At 32.2% G+C, this 18,837-nt stretch overlaps 2 protein-coding genes across 3 annotated transcripts in view; one reads left to right on the top strand and one right to left on the bottom strand.

Annotated features, from left to right (window-relative positions):
* Positions 1–306: 306 nt before the first annotated feature.
* LOC116341369 (ras-related protein Rab-3) lies at positions 307–11,797 on the bottom strand. The gene is made up of 5 exons (XM_031768382.1): positions 11,665–11,797; positions 6,434–6,658; positions 6,244–6,362; positions 5,969–6,140; positions 307–5,897 (listed from the first exon to the last, which is right to left on the bottom strand). The coding sequence occupies exons 2-5, from the start codon at positions 6,656–6,658 to the stop codon at positions 5,751–5,753; spliced, it is 663 nt and encodes a 220-aa protein (XP_031624242.1). The 5' UTR covers positions 11,665–11,797; the 3' UTR covers positions 307–5,750.
* A 2,330-nt stretch (positions 11,798–14,127) lies between these two features.
* The window catches only part of LOC116349649, a 101,381-nt gene continuing 96,671 nt past the window's right edge, over positions 14,128–18,837 (top strand). For both annotated transcript variants that reach the window (XM_031781239.1, XM_031781190.1), the window contains exon 1: positions 14,128–14,462. The gene's annotated coding sequence lies outside the window, so the exon portion shown is untranslated. The remainder of the gene's footprint in view (positions 14,463–18,837) is intronic.

The raw sequence follows: 18,837 nt of genomic DNA, 5'->3' as shown, positions 1-18,837 counted from the left end.
TTTGTTTTTATCATCTTTCTGTTTTTAAATATATTCATAGTTGTTATTTTCAAGAATAATTTACACTTTTTCATATAATATGTATTATGATAATATGCATTAATTTTAAATACAATTTTACAATTCGTTTATTTTTTTTTAATTTTAATTTTAATTTAGTTTCAATTGTGGTCATTGTGTAATATGCACATTACAATACCGGCCACACGTATACACTTTGTTTAATTTTAAATGACAGAATGAATAATGTTTTTGTGTATCGAATCGGAATTTGTGTTTGACCAATGTTTGTGTGCATATTTGGCATTGACCACATAGTTTGTGTGTTGTTTTTTTTTTTGCGTTTCTCTGTGTGTTTTTTAAGGTTAGTTCACTTTGTGTCACAATTAAACGGATTTTAAAAAGTATCTCATTTGAGTTTTTATGACATAAAATGCCTTGTTCTATCAAGTAAGTAATAATCAAATTGAAAGATGAAATCATTGATTTGTTTATTATTTCTTCTGGATAACATTTACTTTGGAGTTGATTTGCTATTTCTTCGAAATATTGTTTGTGTGTAAAATATGCCACAGACATAAAGAATTTAATCTTAAAAACACATCGAAAACTTGTTTATCATTTTTTTTTTGTATGTTTTATTTCTCTCAACATTATGAACACATTGATTTAAAAGATAAATAAAAATAAACATTCAAAATAAAATATTTGGTATGGGTAAGACAAAATTCAAGCAGTTTGGTGAGATGAAAAGAAGAACAATGGAAAATTCAACTGATGCACAAAACAAACATTGAGCTCCGTCTTCCCATTCGAACAGTTTAATTTCATTAATTGAATGGTTTTCAAATGAAAAATGAACTTTCTGTTCCGATTTTCTACCATTAAAACGATTTTTGAAAATAAAAATGGATGCCTTCTTTCCGAATGTATGTATTTTAGTTTTCGAATTAAAACAGTTACGTTATATGGGCAAAAATGATAATATTAAACACGAACAACGAATGCTTTGAATTAACGATATTTTTTTTTTTTTTGTAATTTTTGTCATCATTTTTGTTTTCTTTCTCTTTTAAATATAATAGAATGAGTGCATCATAACATGTATCTTCTAAATTCAATTGGCAAACATACATGTTCGCAACAAAATTTCTCTGTTGATTTGAATATTTTCAGCAGATTAAAATTTTCTTTTTGTTTTGTTAAATTATAAGTTTTCATTATCATTCTTGTCATTAGTTTTCTAAATGGTAATTCGTTGAATGGGACAATTCATTCTTGTTTTACAAATAGTGTTTGTTGTTTTTTTTTCTTTGTGATTAATTGGGGGAGGATAATGTTTAATGTATAATATTGAATTGTGAAAGATGTACTTTTATTGTGTTTTGTTTGGTTTCTTTAGGAAATTTTATTATTTTGTTTTCTTCGTATATAATGGATGTTGTTATTGATTTTCCTTCGTCGATAAAAATAGATTCGATTAAATGATATATAGTCACTAAGTAAGTTGTTGTAGATTGATAGAATAGTGAGTAAATATTGATGGGCTATTTTGTTTGGTGAAGGGGAATTTCGAATCACCATCTCCATCATATCCAGATGTATACTTGGAGATATGAATTCGAGTCAGATAGAGAAGGAGGGATATTTTGTTTATATGTGAGAAAGATAGTGAGTTGATTGATCGATATCAAGATGTTTGGTCATTGTTAATGAGATCCAAAAGAGTATATCAGAAAAAATCTACCATAAAAGCAGTTTATCTAATTTGAAAAGGAAATGTGCAAGGAAAGCTTGTGCCAAATGATATATGATAATGAATAAAATCATCAATGCCACCAAATGATGGCCGTTTAAAAAGAAAAAGCAATTGGATCAAAAGTGGAATTTCCATATCATGGCGGTGTACTTCAACATTTTTCACAAATGAATTGGATAAACGACAGTTTTATAGCTCAACCCCAATTGGCTGATCATCAAATTCGATTACATTTATACTCCTCTCAATGTTTATTTGGTTTTCTCTTAAAATTCTTTTTCACTTTGCATTCCATTTTATTCATCATTTTGCTAAATATACTTTAACGATTTTTTTATAACAACAAATCTATACATATACTTTTTAGTCTTGGTGCAACTAAAATAAAATTGTTTTCACTGGAAATCATGAGTGATTCCATGATAACGGATTTTGGTGCAGAGTTTTTGCTGTCTATTACATTTTTTTAGCTGGACATTTTTTTTGTTTGTTTTGTAATTTCATCCCAATAAGATAAGGTTTTCATAGATTTAGTTAGAGAAATGCGTGCAGTTCAAATGAAGACGCCAATCAAATGATTTCGATTCAATTTTGAAAATTGTATTTTTCAATGAAAAACAGACGAAAACAAAAACTGAAGGAAGATAAAAGAAGAATAAGCGGTAGAGAAATAGAGTGAATGAAAGAATTTCAATTGAACAAAGAGGCGAATAGGGTGAATTGGTTAATTTGACAGCGGAAATGTTCATAAGTAAAAAAAAAAGAAAAGAATTACATTTTGAACTCGTTTAGATTCTTTGCTATTCGGTTTTTGTTGTGTATTTAACAAATGCTTTGCTTTTTGTTTTACCTGAGAGAGACGCACCATCTCAACAATTGTGTTTTATTGAGTAATTTGTTTGATTGCTCCATTTTCTATTTGATTGCTTTCAAACAAATTATTTACTTCTTCGTTAATTCATTTATTTATTTTTTTGTTTTATATCGTCCAAGCAAAACATAACAACCCTAACTATAACTTTGAAACAAAGGAAGACTCTACAAATCTATCAATGCATTCGGATTTAACTGTTATGTTGTTTTTGCTTTACTCCGCTGATGAGAATATGCGCTGAGAATAGCCGTTATACAGTGCAATTCATGGTCTGTTAGAAACGGACATTTTTCAATTTTAAAGACATCTTTAAATCTTTCGTTAGTGGCGTGTAATGTTAAACGCAACGAAGAAATAAACAACCGAAGAAACTGCAGCAAAAATTGATATCTATAAAAAGTTTCTTCGTTTCGTATGTCTTTAGGCAGAATTTGACAACAACAATGTTATCATCATTACCGTCAAAAAGAATGAAATGCAACAGAATAAAATCAAAATTCACAAGAAGGAATCATAGTGTTTATGTGAGTGTAATTAACGCTATTCAATGTGTGAGTGTATAGCGGAAAATCCCGGCCATTTATCGTGTCAGCGCATTGAATAAATTATATGTAAATCGCTCCTTGTAACACTACAACAACAAAACAAAGTAAAACGCACTATATTTCGTGTAAGAAATTCTTACATACTCCTACATACTGTAGGGTTACTCTCCATATTGAACTTGTCAAAAATGGTTTGGCATTAAATGCATATTTCGAATCCGTTGATATAGAGTTGTGGTACATGAGCGCTGTAAATTGATGGCGATTAATCAGTAGATGAATATTTTTCTACGTTATTTGCTGAACCCTTTAATTTGCCGAGATTATCGCCTTTTTTCAGTACATATGATTTTTTATTATTATCTAGATAATTTTAGTTATTTACACTTAATTGTTCAATTGTTTAAAAATGCTTTTTTCCTTTGCTTGTGTGTTTTACTTCAAAAAATCATGCGGCCAATCCAGCAATAAAAAAAATGAAAAAAAAAAAAATCTGTTGGAAATTGTTCGATTTTTCTTGTTTCTAAAATAGATGTGCATTTTTGCTGTCGGTATATGTGTTTTGCAAGGTGTAATTTTATTTCTTGGGTAGGACAAGAGATTCACCAAATTAATCGATTTTGCTGTGTGTAATATTCCTGTAATTCTCACAACAAATGCTTCAATGTGTGCTTGCGAATCGCAATAATATGTTTCTCACTCGTATTTCATAAAATGGTGTTTTTCAACATTGTGTACGATTAACTTCAAACGAGCAATAAAATAACATTGAAAAATCTCAACTGTGTGGACAAAGACAAAAAAAATATTCGCTTTTTTCTTGCTATAAATCAAATGCACAATATGGTAAGACTATCTATTCTGGCTTCTGACTGGGGTAGATTTGTATTTGGGTAAATGGGTCTCTTTTATGGTGAAAGTAATATTACTCTGGTATGGATCATGAAAATTGCATATTCTGCAAGCGCAATGCATTTTTTCCACATGAGTTGACATAATGCTCATCAACGCCCGTTTATGTATGCATTTACTTTTCACTCTACTCTCCCTCACTTTCTCCGGTTCGATTTTTTTTTTAATTTAATTCAAATATCCTATATCAACATTGCCTATTGGTTTTTTTCTCTGTTTTGTTTCTTTGTGCTATTTTCTTTTTGCATTCGAAAAAATTCGTAACTCTATGTTTGTTGTGATCCGTATGAGTGTTATTTGTTCTCATTTGTTTGTGTATTGCATTTCACAATGCATACATTCTATGGTACACCTTTGTTGATGGCACGAAAAGGTATGTAGTTTATTCGCACGCCCAAATCTATGTTACATCATTTTCTTCAGTTTTATTGTCTACTATAACATTACCGCAAATGAAATGATATCCTTTCGAAGTCGCCTCACAGTATTGCATTTATCTTCTTTCGATCAATCTCATTTTTCTCAAGGGATGCATTTTCTTCCTTTAAATTTATCATCAACAATTTGGGATTTGATTTCATACTTGAGTTCGTTTAATTGAATAAAACCTTGCATTCTCTACCAATTTCTGTTTTTAAATTTCGATTTTTTTTTGTTGAAACTGTTTTTTTGAATTCCATAACTTTGCAGTGGCTGACCACATTTTTGGAAAGCTTTGCAACCGAAAGTAACATAAAAATCATTCTTATGCGCTCTTTTTTTAAGTTTATTTGTCGCTTAAAGCAGCGACATACTTGACAACTTCTTCTAACCGATTTATCGGTGTTCCTACTCTCAAACATATGACCAACATCATTGACCATATTTTGTTGTTGCTGTTGTATTGGTTTTCTTTAAGAAAATAGATATGTGTAGTGTTTTTATTTACTACAATTTGTATTCATCATGTTGCTGTTGCTGTTTTTGGTAACATTTTCGTCATCTTCGTATTAATGTTCATATTAATATTGTGTTTAATGCATGTCGAACAATTTTGCGATTCCCTGAAGGGAAAGTGCAAAACGTTTCCTGAATGTTTGACCATTTTTTTTGTTTAAAAATGTTTGTAATTATTACTGTTTGTCTTTTTATCTCCATTATCAAAATTAAAGCATTTATAAAATAGTTTGGATTTTAGTTATGTTTGTTTTTTTTTTTTTGCACAAGAAAGAATCCATTTAGTCATTTTCATTACATTCACAATTCAATTGTGTCGGATCAAATGACTGTTAAAACATCTGTTTGTTTTTTTATTCATTATTTTTAACTCATCGATTGTTGTTGAAGAAATAAGTCGGTTGTTAAGTCTCTGCTTTTGTTTTGTATGTGGTATACAGAATATGAACTTCATTTAATGAAGTTACTTTATTTGGTTATCTCTCTGTGAATGACTCGACGCTCAACATTATCTTGCTGACATCTTGGAATTTGAAGTTTTTTTAATGAAATTTTTCTATTTCTTACTTTTATGTTTGAATCGGTTTGTTTCTTCAGGTTGTGTCCGTTTATCTTGCCATTTTCTGTTTGTTGATGTGGTAGTTTCTTAAATGGAAATGAATATGCTGACTATGAACAATTGTTGCTACTGTTTTAATGAACAAATTGTTTGGGAATTGATGTCTTAACAGTTGCAATTGTTGGTCGGGCCAGCTTGAGGTGGATCTGTCAGACGTTGCCCTTTTGGCCCACCAGCTACTAGATTGGGATCTGTATCTAAGCTTTCGCTCATTTTGTCACAGATTATGTCTACTAAACGTTCAAAAACGGCCTTCACAACGAAAAAATGTTCAAAATAATGAATACAAATAGAAATTCAAATGAGAAATGAGAATAAATTACCTTAACATTAACATTTTCCTTGGCAGATGTTTCGAAAAATTCAACTCCTAATTGATCGGCCAATTGTTTACCACGTTCGAATGAAATGACACGTTCGTCTTCCATATCACACTTGTTTCCGACCAAAATTACTTGTGCATTATCCCATGAATAGGTTTTTATTTGTGTCACCCTGAATTGATAATACAACATTTTGTTTAATTATTATTTCAAAAATGTCCATCCAGAATTTAAAGAAGAAAAAAAATGTTTGTTGAATTTTTCACACTTCTTACCAATCTTGTACGGAATTAAAACTCTCTTCATTTGTAATATCATACATCAAAATGAATCCCATCGCACCTCTGTAGTAAGCAGTTGTTATGGTTCTATATCGCTCTTGACCAGCGGTATCCTATCGTCCACAATAAATTAATCGTTTTAGAAGAAGAAGAAAAAAAAATGCAAAGCCGAAAAATAACCCACCCAAATTTGCAGTTTTACTCGTTTATCATGTCGAAATACTGTTTTCACTTTGAAATCAATACCAACTGTTGACACAAATGCTGATGTAAACGAGTCATCGGCGTAACGAAATAGAAAACTCGTTTTACCCACACTAGAATTTCCAATGATTAATAATTTGAACATGTAATCAAAATTTTGATCAGCTGCATCTTTTTGCCATTTTGGATCACCACCGCCAGCCATCTAGAAAACGAAATAATTCAATTAAAAGAATGGAATTTTAAATCAAATGACTATAATTTACGTGGACACACACACACAAAGGGAAAATCTAAAAAAAAAAAAACAAAGAACACATTGGAAGCCATTGGTTAGGTACATAATTTTTTTAAAGAAAAGTCAGCTCTGATTCTTTTTTTGTAATGGTACGACCCAATTTCGATGTGAATGTTTTATGTTCTCGGTACTTGTGCCCACTTACAAAACGAATCTAATACAAAACAAAACCTCGCATTGCATTGTTGAAAGAGGTATCAAGGACCCAGTTGTCGCATTACATGAATGTACAATAGCTGGTGGTTTTAATACATTGAACAACGATTTTCACATTCTATAATTTATTTTATTATTGAACAAAAAATGTCATTTGTTTCCGAAAAACTTTGCAATAATCAAATAGAATATAATATGTGGGCAGAAAAAGACATGTATGATAAAATTCGGGTGAATCCAAGGGAAGGGAGAGAGAGAGAGAGAGATAAACCTTTTAAAAGCGATTATGGATTGGAAATGCTGTCACAAATAAATCCATGCCCTAACATAATAATAAACACGAAATAATTATCTTATTTGAAAGTTGAAGCTTTACTCAAAGAAAGCGTGTCAAGGCAACCAGCAATCTACTAATGAGAATTGTTGAGCAAGTATTGTACAAATAAGAGTGAGCATTTCTGTTGCTCAGTTACTATAATTCGAAGTCGTCAAGCGCCGTCGTTTTCCTCTCTCAATCTCTTTCACTCTTTTTTCCTCTGCCCCATCCATACTTTTAACATAATGGAAAAACAATCTTACTGTGGCGCAGAGATCATGTATCTTAAATTTCCATACATCTGTATGCATGGAAAATTAAAGTGAAGAATGAGCGTATGGGTAGATGTGGCCAACATTCACTCAAAGTAGAGATACGAAAATTCTACATTGCGTTGAATTCAAGCACCCAAAAAAAGGCGCGCACACATATTATATATCTGGTCCAAGCTATCAAAGTTAAATTATAATTGGCTCCACTTGTGTTATTTTCTACCTGAAGAAGCACCAAAATACACACACACATACAAAACAATACAGAGAAACCCGTACCAAATTTACGCATTCATATAAATTCCAATGCCTTTTTCCATCAATTCATGATGCGTGACACAGCAAGTGTATGTATGTGTGAATATCCAACAGCTGGAATGGAAATGTTACGCACATTCCTCAAAATCATTTCACAGCGAATGACAGCGATCCAGACAAATCGAAATGTTTCAGAGCTTTTCTCTCTTTTTCGATTTTTTTTTTTTTGCATATTGGAATACCATGAATCGCAAAATCAAACAAAACACAAAGTTTCAAGTTTTGCAAACAGCAAAATTTGTATTTTATTCACTTTGGTGAGGAAAAAGAGATGGAAGAGAAACCGTGATATCAAAGGGCAAAAGTTGATAATGACTTAAATAAATGAAATCGCATGGAAAACAGTTTATATTCAATGCTTCGTTTGAGAGATGCTTTCATTCTTCTTCTTCTTTTTTTTTGTAGCGAAATGCTATAAATCTGCAGCATACTTTTCAAATGATTCCAATACCGTATTGTTGCTATATCGAATTATGGTTCTACTGAATTGTTTCTTTCACCAATAAATGTCTATTTTCAACTATAAATATCTCTATACGTATACATTAAAAAGAAATGAGTGCGCAGACAAACTTAATGGTGACAACAGATTTTCCTCATCACTAAGCCCGAAAAAGGTGTAAAAGAACACATCTTTTGTTGCTGTGTGCCATTTTTATGGAGCCTGAATCTCTTAAAATCTATCAATATGTGATATAGAGTTGACATAAAATGTCACAAACTCTGTCAGAATCATAAAAATAACACAATATAACATAGCAGAAGTAGAAGCAGAGAAGAGGAAATATGGTTTGCGTAATAAATAAATCGCATTCATTAAATACCACACACAAAATGAAATGCATTCGTTGATAGATTGCAAAAATGATTTGATTATTTTCCACTTTGATTGTTATTCGGTATGATTTTTATTCTCTTTTGATTTGTGGCTTCTATTGTTTGCGTGTGTAGAGTTTCAATGGTTCATCCATCATTCATTTCATATGTATCGCTCAAATCGAATCGTGCAAAGCATATATAACCCCTACATATATACACATGTGGAATACATAAAATGTGGCTCGCCAAAGCCTAGTACTTCGATGCACGTGTTGGTGGCACAATCGTTTGCTTGCACTAGTTTTTTTTTTTTGCTTTTTTCTATTTTTTTTTGTTTTGTTTTAAGTGCGAAGTGAACTGGGCGAGAATGTGAAATGAGCCAAGTCACAAGTCATATATATATATAAAAACTCTAACCCTTGTGAAAATATTTCGACTTCATAGTCGACTATGAATTGATTAATTTGGGACAAAAATGGCTGATATTTCAGCCAGCTAAAGTTAACTATAAGTGACTTGAGTTGAGAAATGTTGATTGTTATCATAGTTAACTACGGTTATCTATAAGTATAAGAACTTGACTTTTGTTCACTTTTAGTTAACTCTGAAACATAACCGACTATATTCGAAAGTGTTTAAAATTGACTTAATTTATAGTCAGTCAGTCATTTTTTTTCCATAAGGGAACTAAATCAATGACAAAACAAGCTTTATATAGTAAATATTATCATTTATTGACGTTTCTCTGTACAGTTGGCGTGTGTACAATGTACATAAACAAAACGACAAAGTTGCCCAATAGATTTGTATAGATTTACTGGTAACTTCATCGCCTTCACGCTCTGTTAGAATGAAAGAAAGACAAAGTAAAAAGATAACGACAACACAGACAACGTCAACAATAAACGAATAACATGCACGCACCACCAATTTCACACAATGTGATTTCTATGGTGTTCGAAAAAAAGAATCGAGAAACCGAGCAAAGTCTCATTGAATTTCATATTAGTCATTTCATTTTCTTTGAAATGTTTCGGAACGTTTTTCATCGGATTCATCTGAATACTGTGGATATTATGGCATGCTGCTCTTGTTAAAATATTGAGTACGTTACATAGAGAGTAAATGACTATAAATGAGGAACAAGAATAACATAAATAATTTCCATTTGGATTTCCTCCATTTGAAGTACGCATTTCCGCACGGAAGTTTGTACAATTCGGTAGATCGTCTGTTATTTAATTTCTCTATAAAAAAAACCAACTGAAAATATGTCCAAAAAGTGTACAGATAGCAATATTTTGCTATTTGCAAAGCTCCATTCGTTTTGAATTGATGGGTTTTTGGCTTTGGTGTGAGTTATTGTGCGCGGAAAGTTCCAATAATATTCGAAAATGTGTGTACAACACCTTTGTGCCGGTAAACATGAAGAACCCCTTCGATTCCCCAATCGAATTGAGAAAATTTGACACAGTTAAACTTAAACAAACTGTGACAAACAACATAATGCCAATGTGCCATACACGATAGCAGAAAGTATAATAGAAAATATCTTTGCGTACAAACACTTGAATTCAATTTTCAATGGAAAAATCAATAGTTGTTCTTCGTCAAGTGGATGATGATGATGTTGGTGGTCGTGGCAATGAAGGTACTGTGCTTGTAAATGTGTGCGTTGAAGAGTGAGCATGGTGTGCATGTAAATGTATGTGTATATAGATTTTTCTCCATCAAGAACTCCGATACACAGTACATCGAAATCGCACGTAGAAAAACCAACCCATACATATGCATACAATTCGCATTTACTTTCAACAAACATTCCAAGAAAAACACATACATATTCATCAGCTCAATGGAAAAGAGAAGGAAACACATCGGCCATTTCATTCAATAAGTTTTAACAATATTTTTTCTGAATTTCCATGAATGCCTTAAACAAAGAAATGCCCACTAATCACAAAATGAATGACGAAACTTCACTTCTTTCATCTCATCATTTCTCATCGAACGGAATGCTGATTGCTTATGAAAAATAAATTCCAGCAAACACAAGCATTCCACCACACCACACATGCTGCAGGGGAGGAGATTCCTCGTTTACTTTCGGTAGTGTGTGCGCGTGTACATAAATGACGACGCTTTTACCGTGGCAAGTCATATATGGATCCATTTTCATATTTATATACATAAAATTTCATTTTTGAGCTTGAAAATATGAATGGCCACCACACATATGGAATTATAATGAAAGATAATTTTTAGTTTTTTTTATACCAATTTGTTGCAAAAAATGAAAAAATAAATAAATATTATATTTTTGAAAAAAAAAAAAACACTTGCTTTAAAAAAAAAATTCAGTTGGTTATACAAGGACATTTGGAGCATAAGCATTTTGACAGAAATACCACAAAAATGTCATTCTCAATCAAACATGTCTTGTAATACATTCGTCTATTTGTTCGATTGCATTAACGATTGGCCTCTTGCGTCGGTTGCATGCACCACAATTTGGCTTTTCGGCCACAAAATTCACTATAATTTCGTTGAAAGCATTGATTCGCGCACGAATCGAAACACGGTTGTGCCCAGTGTATGTGTATGTGTGAACAAATAATCTCAATCCGAGCCAATGAATGGTGTGAAAAAAATGGCCACAAAATTGCGTGAAACGTAACAAACCATATTTTCTATTAACAACCATTTTAATTTGACTTTTGTTTCAATTATCACATTTAAAAACGTCAAACAAATCCCCTTTTGCAAAATATGTTTAATCGCCCGAAAATGCTATTGCTCAAAATCGATACAAACTTTTTTTGCCAAATAGAAGAAATTGACCAAGAAAATGGATAGATTTTCCGATAGAAGCTGACACACAACAATATTTTAGAACAATAAATTTAACATGTAAATTTGACAATGAAAACAACAATTTCGTTTCATTTACAAAAACAAAAATATGAAGAAAAAAACAACAATCACACAAACACACAAACAAACAAAATGAATTTTCTTTTTGGTAAACGTACTTTAAACACTCGAATTTATTTCCGTTGCTTCTCCGTCGAATCAAAATGAAAAACTGAACATTGATCGTAGCACTGACAATGGAGTAAGCACCACTCTGTCTCTGTTGTTGTTTTTTTCCGTTTTTTCTACTCGCTGCTGCCGTTTTCTTTCTCATATATTTTCAATTTTCGCCATATATACACATTGCCTGGAGAGAATGTATCTGCTGCTCTGCTTTTCTATACTCCAATTTTCTCGCTTGCTCCCTCGTTCTGTTGCCAGTGCCATTCGTACACATTCACAAACACGCATGTACAAAACCACCGTGAAATGTGCGATTGATGATGTGTATTGCGCACATACACACTATGTATTGTTGATGTGTGTATTTTGGTTGAGTTGGACACTCGAATGGTGTTTGTACATGTGTTAACTTATTTTCATTCAAGTTGAATACATGCGTTAATGGGCCATAGTAAAATCGTGCTTAAAGCACGGTGCTTTTCATGTTTTTGTTGTTATTTAAAAAAAATCGTAATATTGCATGAAAATCAATTTCTACCTAGGTTCCGACTATGAAATAGTTTAAATGTATTTGTGGTGATTTCTTATCATTATTCACGCAATGTAAATTTCATTTTAACCAGATCGAAAAATCTATAAAGTTGAACGACGCATATGCGCATTACACGCGAAAAAAATACCATTGACGACATCTGTGTATGAGCTTCTCATCACAAATTGACATTCCGAAGGAAATGTGGAAAAATAATTTTCCGAATGAAACTTTTTCGATTTGATTCGCGGTGTATCGGAAAAGTTATATGACATTTTGGCAAAGCTTTTCTAAAGATGTCGCTTTTTGTACCGGTTTTCCATTGAATTTACATTCTGTGAGTCAAGTTTACTCTTCATTTCTTATGGCTAATTGAAATTAAATATTTAAATCAAAAATGGAGTGTCTTGAACAAAAGGTGGATTGATTAAAGAACAATTTCGACATGATACCGATTAAATGACAACATTGAAATGAAAACATTAGTTTTCTGTATTTCGCTGTACACAAGCGATAATATACTTTTAATTATTTGAATTAACTTTTGAAATTTCTTTATCAATTTATTTTTTGGGCTGCACCATGACGAATGACGATACATATCACTTTTAAATATACAATTTATTTTAATTAATACAAAAGTCGGCCGTGTCGTACACACGATACAAAAAAAGTACGAGATAATTTTAGAACTTCATTGTATTGTACGTTCATGCGTATGGAAAAAAGAGCGAAATTCGGTTAAGATAAAAAGAATGCGTCAAGAACCTCATAAAAGCCGCAGGTAATAATGCGGTAAATTTCAATTAAATATGTGTGCAAAGGAAAGGATCTTTTTTTCCCTTCCTCGTTGTCGTTTTGATTAGAAGTGTTTGTGAATGTGTATGCTCATAAGAATATGTACTCTACTCATGAAGAGATTAAGACCGCATTTCCCTTTGATACCACTTTAAATTGCAACAACAACATAAGCAAATGTATCCATTTGCCGGAAGTTTTTTCGCATACATTTTTATTTTATTCGGTTCGTTCACATCATTGTGGCGATTGTACTTAATGGCACTTAATTAAAATTCGGTTGCCAAAGAATGAAAATGAAATATAAACAGAACGCATTTCAAACCACACGCATACATGTCCACCTGCATGCGATATGTGTACACTGTACAATATTGAAAATGTTTATAGAAACTTTGTTAGTTTGTTAAGTGTTTATTGCGATAAAAGGGAAAAAAACAATGTCAACCACAACAATTTGCACGCTTGACGCAGAAATACAAAATGCAAAGCAAATAGACATTTAATTTGAAAGTGTGGTATAATGTCATTAGGTCATGCATATGTAAATATGCCGGCATATTATAGTTCGTGATAAGTGCATTTGACGAATATGTCTTATGTGCATGCATATGCCCTCTTTCACTCTCGACGAATGTAGACCTTTTTCTGTTCATTGTTTTCGTCAAGGAATTTCCACTCTCAATCGAACCAAACGACGATGACAAATGCGTCATGAATTTAACGCTTTTTCAAAATATGTGTAGACCGATGTCGTTGTCTCTGTACTGTATTTCAAGCTCATACTTGATTCATCATCATCGTCGTCGTCATCGTCGTCGTCTTCATAATTCACTTTCAAATTTGTTGTAATAGTAGAATATGTTATATGCTGTGTTTATACAGGCGCGCGTGTCAATAATAACAACAGCACTGTACACCACACCGTTTTTACAGTTGTTCATACAGTAACGTGCACGTTGTTCAAGAGCCTCACACATCCATCACATCGGTATAGATCCCATATATCGTTTGTACATCGTCGGCTCATTCGTTTGGTTTGAACCAACCAACAACACACAGTGTTAGAATATGTTTCTCATACAGACTGAGCAAAAGACTATGGCAAGCACATACAGAGCGCGCGATAGAACGTCGAATACACAGAGTTATAGCTAGCCAGCCAACACAATACACCGAGTGTTGGTTGTTGAGTCTGGTTGAATCCTCGCACGAATAAAAATCGTATCAGTTGTATAGTCGCCGTGACACTGTTTGGACGTACACATACCTCGAAGAAAGCTCACAAAATCCAACCAACAAACATTATATATATCATTTTTTTTCGTTCAATCGTTTGATAAACCGCTTGACAGAATAGAAAACAGAATAGATCCACGCAGCGAAAAACGAAAGAAAACAAAACATCGACCGAATGAAAAGCAGTCAACAAATTTTATACGCCAATAGCAACGATTCAAATTTGTTAGTTTTTTTTTCTTCTTCTTTTTTGTTGTTATTTCATTCAAAATTAAATTTTACCATTTAAAGAACGAAAAACCGATCGAAAAGCCGAAAATTTGTGTTTGTGTACATTTTTTATTTATTAAATCCATATAAATGTGTGTGCGGTTTTCGATGTCACGACGATTTTGAGTGTGATTTTTTTTTTTCGTTCAAGTGAGAAAATATAACGAACGATTTCAAATTCATTTTTATTTGATTGAATTTATTCTCTCATTTTTGTTTCTTCGATCGTATATCGAATCAATTATAAGTTATCATTTTTTTGGCCGCTCACGCTGCTCAGCCGTTCAGCACAAGGGTAACTTATTTAAAGATAACAAGGAAAAACAAAATTCTATTTCAAAATAATTGTCAACGGTTTCAGTGATTTTTTTTTGTTCGCTTTCTTCTTCTTCTGTTTGGTGCGTGCGACATTTTTTTTTATTTGTTTCAAAGTAATTCTCTTCCGCCTTTTATTTAAAATTTTATCGAAAATTTGCTCTTCGCGTCTGTGTTGTTTTTTTCCTTCATTTTCACGGTTTTGATTTTTAGTTTTGTACCTGCCAACTGAGATAACATAATTTTTTGTTTAAAATAAGAGGTTAATCCGCATCGTGCGCGACTGTTCGTTTTTTTTGCACTGTTTCATTTGTTATTTTAAAAATAGACGAAAAAACACACATTTTTCCGGTGTGAATATTTATCATTATTTATTTTTATTATTAATATTTGCCACGTAAAATGCGGTCAAATTACAAAGATAAAAATATCAAATTCAAAAAAAAAAAGATCCAAAGATTTGAATATATATCATTTTGATCATTCATAAAAATGATCGAAGTATCATCAATGAACAGCTGTTGTTAATGCATTGTCGTGTCACATCGCTAATTTAAAAATAGTATTCCCACGTACAGTAAGCGAAGAAAAAGAAAATATTGAAAAAAAAATTGTACATCAACGACCGCGAAAAAACGTTTTGTATCTATTTATTATTTCTTTAAATTCGTTTCGTTTTTTTTTCTGTGGGTCGGTCGGTTGCTGGCACATCGATTATTATTTATAAGTGCTCCGAAGAATAAACTCATAAATCGAACCCAACTAATTGAAGTGGTTGCGCACCGCGTAATAAACTTTGAACAACCATTTTTTTTCTTCTTCAAAGATTAGGCCCACTCTATTCGAGCAAATTTTTTTTCATTCGAAATATGTATGTGACCGCAAATCTTTGTGTTTAAACACGGCTCGTTACAATTTCATTATTATTCGTTGTGTTTTTTGTACACTTTGTTGTAATTGTTGTTGTAGTAGCAGTTATTTTGTTCCGAGAATTTTTAAATATTAATTGCCTTTTGGTAGTTGAAAGAAAGTGAAATGGAAAATGGAAAATGGGTTTTGTGCATATTTATTCGGGACGAATTGAAACGGTATAGTGACCATAGAGCACAGAGGCAGTTCAACAATTTCACTCTTTTTCGCTTAAAATTCAGCATATTTTCTAATTATGGAAACGGTTCAAAATCGACGACAAGGATGACATTTTCTTTGGCGGATGTGTATTTGCAACAAGTGTAATGATCTACTTGAAGCGTCAATGATTTTAATTTGAAGAGAGAAGAAAAAAACAAAACAAAGAAAAAGATCGGAACCATGAAATGAAGCGAATAGAAAAGAAATTAAATTTCAAAAATAGAGAGAAAGCTTCTCTTCCTCTCGCTTTCCCTTTCTCTCTTTTTTCTTTAGTTTCAATTTTTCTCGGAAAAGGTGTTCTATGCACCAGCATAAAATAATTTATTATTTATGATTGTGTTACGTGCACATTTAGGCTATCGTTCCTTCTCCACCGCTCGCCATCGTTCCTTCTCCTTTGCATATTGTTCCACTCAAGTAAATTCAATGGAATCCGAGACTAATGGATTGACGTGTTCTTCAGTCAGAGTTTGCACTTAAGACGAAGGAACAGCACATAACAAGCAACACTTTATTAAAATTTCATACATTTTACTTCTGCTTATATATTTTTTTTTATTTAAATGATGAATAATGATGATATGCGCTGCCCATGATAGACACTTGGCTCAGTCTTCGCTCGATTTTTGATGATTCTCTTACTTACTCTCTTTTCCTCAAAATTTTGAATTTGAATGCCAACAAAACAACGAATGCAGATTTTAAAATATACTCTCACATATTAACAAATGTGTATGCTCAGAGAATAAAAGTGATTCGCTCGTTATGCGCAAAACCGGACGAGCGATAGAAGACAAATGAGGGATAGAGAAATCGCACCGAAAATGATTATCGACCAACAATTTGTCTATTGAATTGGCCGAATCAAGAATATACACATCGATTATCATCGTGTTTACTTTTAAACAATAAAAAAAAAAACTGTTTACTGTTTGTTTTGTGAATTAGTAATAAATAATTTAGCATTCGTGTTGGCAATTTTCGATAAAAGCCTACATAATTTCAATTAAATGTTAAATCATGATAATTGAGTATATATCGCGATACAAAATTGACGATGATGGAATCATATCTCTCTCTCTCTCCCTTCTCCAATAATTCAATAACACATCATTAAAAGTTACAAAGAATATGCACAAAATGTAATCAATGACAAACAATTACATGTAGTTATAGTGATTTGACCCATATACCTTTCCCTTTTGATTCATTTTGATATGCGTTCTTCGGCGGCGACTCCGTAAAATGAACCTACCGTAAATTGATTGCATTTACGTATTGTGTACACTATCGAAACGAAACCATCATCAATTTTATATTTTCGTTTCCATGAAAATGCAAAGTTACATTGCCTGTATCGATATATATATTTTGATGATAATGATGGTGATAAACCGATTAATAAATTGCCTACGTTCAATAATATGTACGAACTCTTACCGAGAACTCTTTTACATCACATTGACAGGAGCACATATCGAAATGAGAGAAAGACAGAGAGAGAGGACAAAAAATGCTTGTTTGTCATTAATTTATAACAGCGTTTGGTTAACTGTTTGCCTTTCGTATATCCAAGTGATGATATTTATTTTTGGGATTGGACAGATTTAACTGAAAGTCAGAATGAGAAGTAGAAATATTTAGCTTATCTTCATTTATCTTTAACCAATTTGACATCCATCCGACCGACGATCGATCAAGACTCATTGTATTACTAATTCACTTGCTATCTCCCACTTTCTTTCTGGTCATTTCCATTTCGGCCGCTATTACAGATAGGGAAATATTTAGAAAGAAAGAGAGACAGAAAGAAAGACACTCTTCAAATGCTCAAAGGACAATCATTTTATTTAAATTCTAATGCAAACAAAGTCAAAATCAGACGATTTGACGAGTACAAGCACCGACTAGAAAAAATTGAAGAAAATGAACGCATGAACTTTTTGAAAAGGAATGAGAAAAATACACAGAGCAAAAATTTCGAATAACACTTTTTCTCGACTAATTATGATGTCTGTTTCTCTAGTAAACAAATGAGTTGTGTAAAATACAAGAATTTTTTTTATTTTCTCTTTGTCTTCGCAATCATTTTTCATTTTTTACATTGATCATCAATGTGAGGTCTTTTACAAAAAAAAAATGTTTTCAACAAGAAACAAGTATTTCATTTCTCTCTCTCTCTCGCTATGACAACGAACCAGAACAAAAAAAAAACGAAATCATACTCTATTCGTGCGAATAATGCAGCACATGGTGAAAAGCAACAAGTATTTTATCTGTTTGCCTTGAACTATTATGTGAACAATCAAGTTGTAGACGAGGGATTTTTTTTGCTGACGCCATTGCTGATGATATGAGTTTTTCTTTCGCACAAAAGTAAATGGATCAGTGATCGAACGATTGAGCGGAAAAAAACTCGATTATCACAATGCACTTATTTTTGTAGAAGCGAGTTTAATATCCATTTTCCGAGCAATCTGGCCACTGAGTTTCACATTAATGGTAATGCCGAGTACGATAATTAAAATGATTGGAGATGAGCGACAGCGAAAAATGAAAGTGAAAAACATGCCACAAGAAATATATAAAATGTGAGAGAGAAAAAAGTGTACAGGTAAAGTGTCCTTCGTTTCAATTAGTCATTCGAGAGACAGATTATGACAATGATTATAATGATGATGATGAGGATAGTAGTGATGCTGCTTTGGGTGTCGAACCGTGGATGCTATAGAGAGAGAGAGAGAGAGAGAGAGAGAGATGATGTGAAAAAAGTAGTAGTAAAACTTAATTAAGCAAAATTACTTGAGCGCACTAGAAATGGTCATGGTAGAACATCTAGTTCTAGTTGTTAAACGGTTGTTGCGGTTTTCATGTTTTTTTAACA

This window comes from Contarinia nasturtii, unplaced genomic scaffold, assembly GCF_009176525.2.
Source record: "Contarinia nasturtii isolate CC-2019 unplaced genomic scaffold, AAFC_CNas_1.1 Cnas_scaffold_129, whole genome shotgun sequence".
NCBI lineage: Eukaryota > Metazoa > Arthropoda > Insecta > Diptera > Cecidomyiidae > Contarinia > Contarinia nasturtii.
The sequence above is the reverse complement of the archived record's forward strand: the minus strand, read 5'-3'. Positions and strand labels throughout refer to the sequence as shown.

Coding starts and splice junctions, on each gene's coding strand:
- LOC116341369 (XM_031768382.1), bottom strand. CDS start 6,658: ATGGCTGGCGGTGGTGATCCAAAATGGCAAAAAGATGCAGCTGATCAA. Junction 6,141..6,243: donor TTTAATTCCGTACAAGATTG/GTAAGAAGTGTG, acceptor TTATCAATTCAG/GGTGACACAAATAAAAACCT. Junction 5,898..5,968: donor AGGAAAATGTTAATGTTAAG/GTAATTTATTCT, acceptor TTCGTTGTGAAG/GCCGTTTTTGAACGTTTAGT.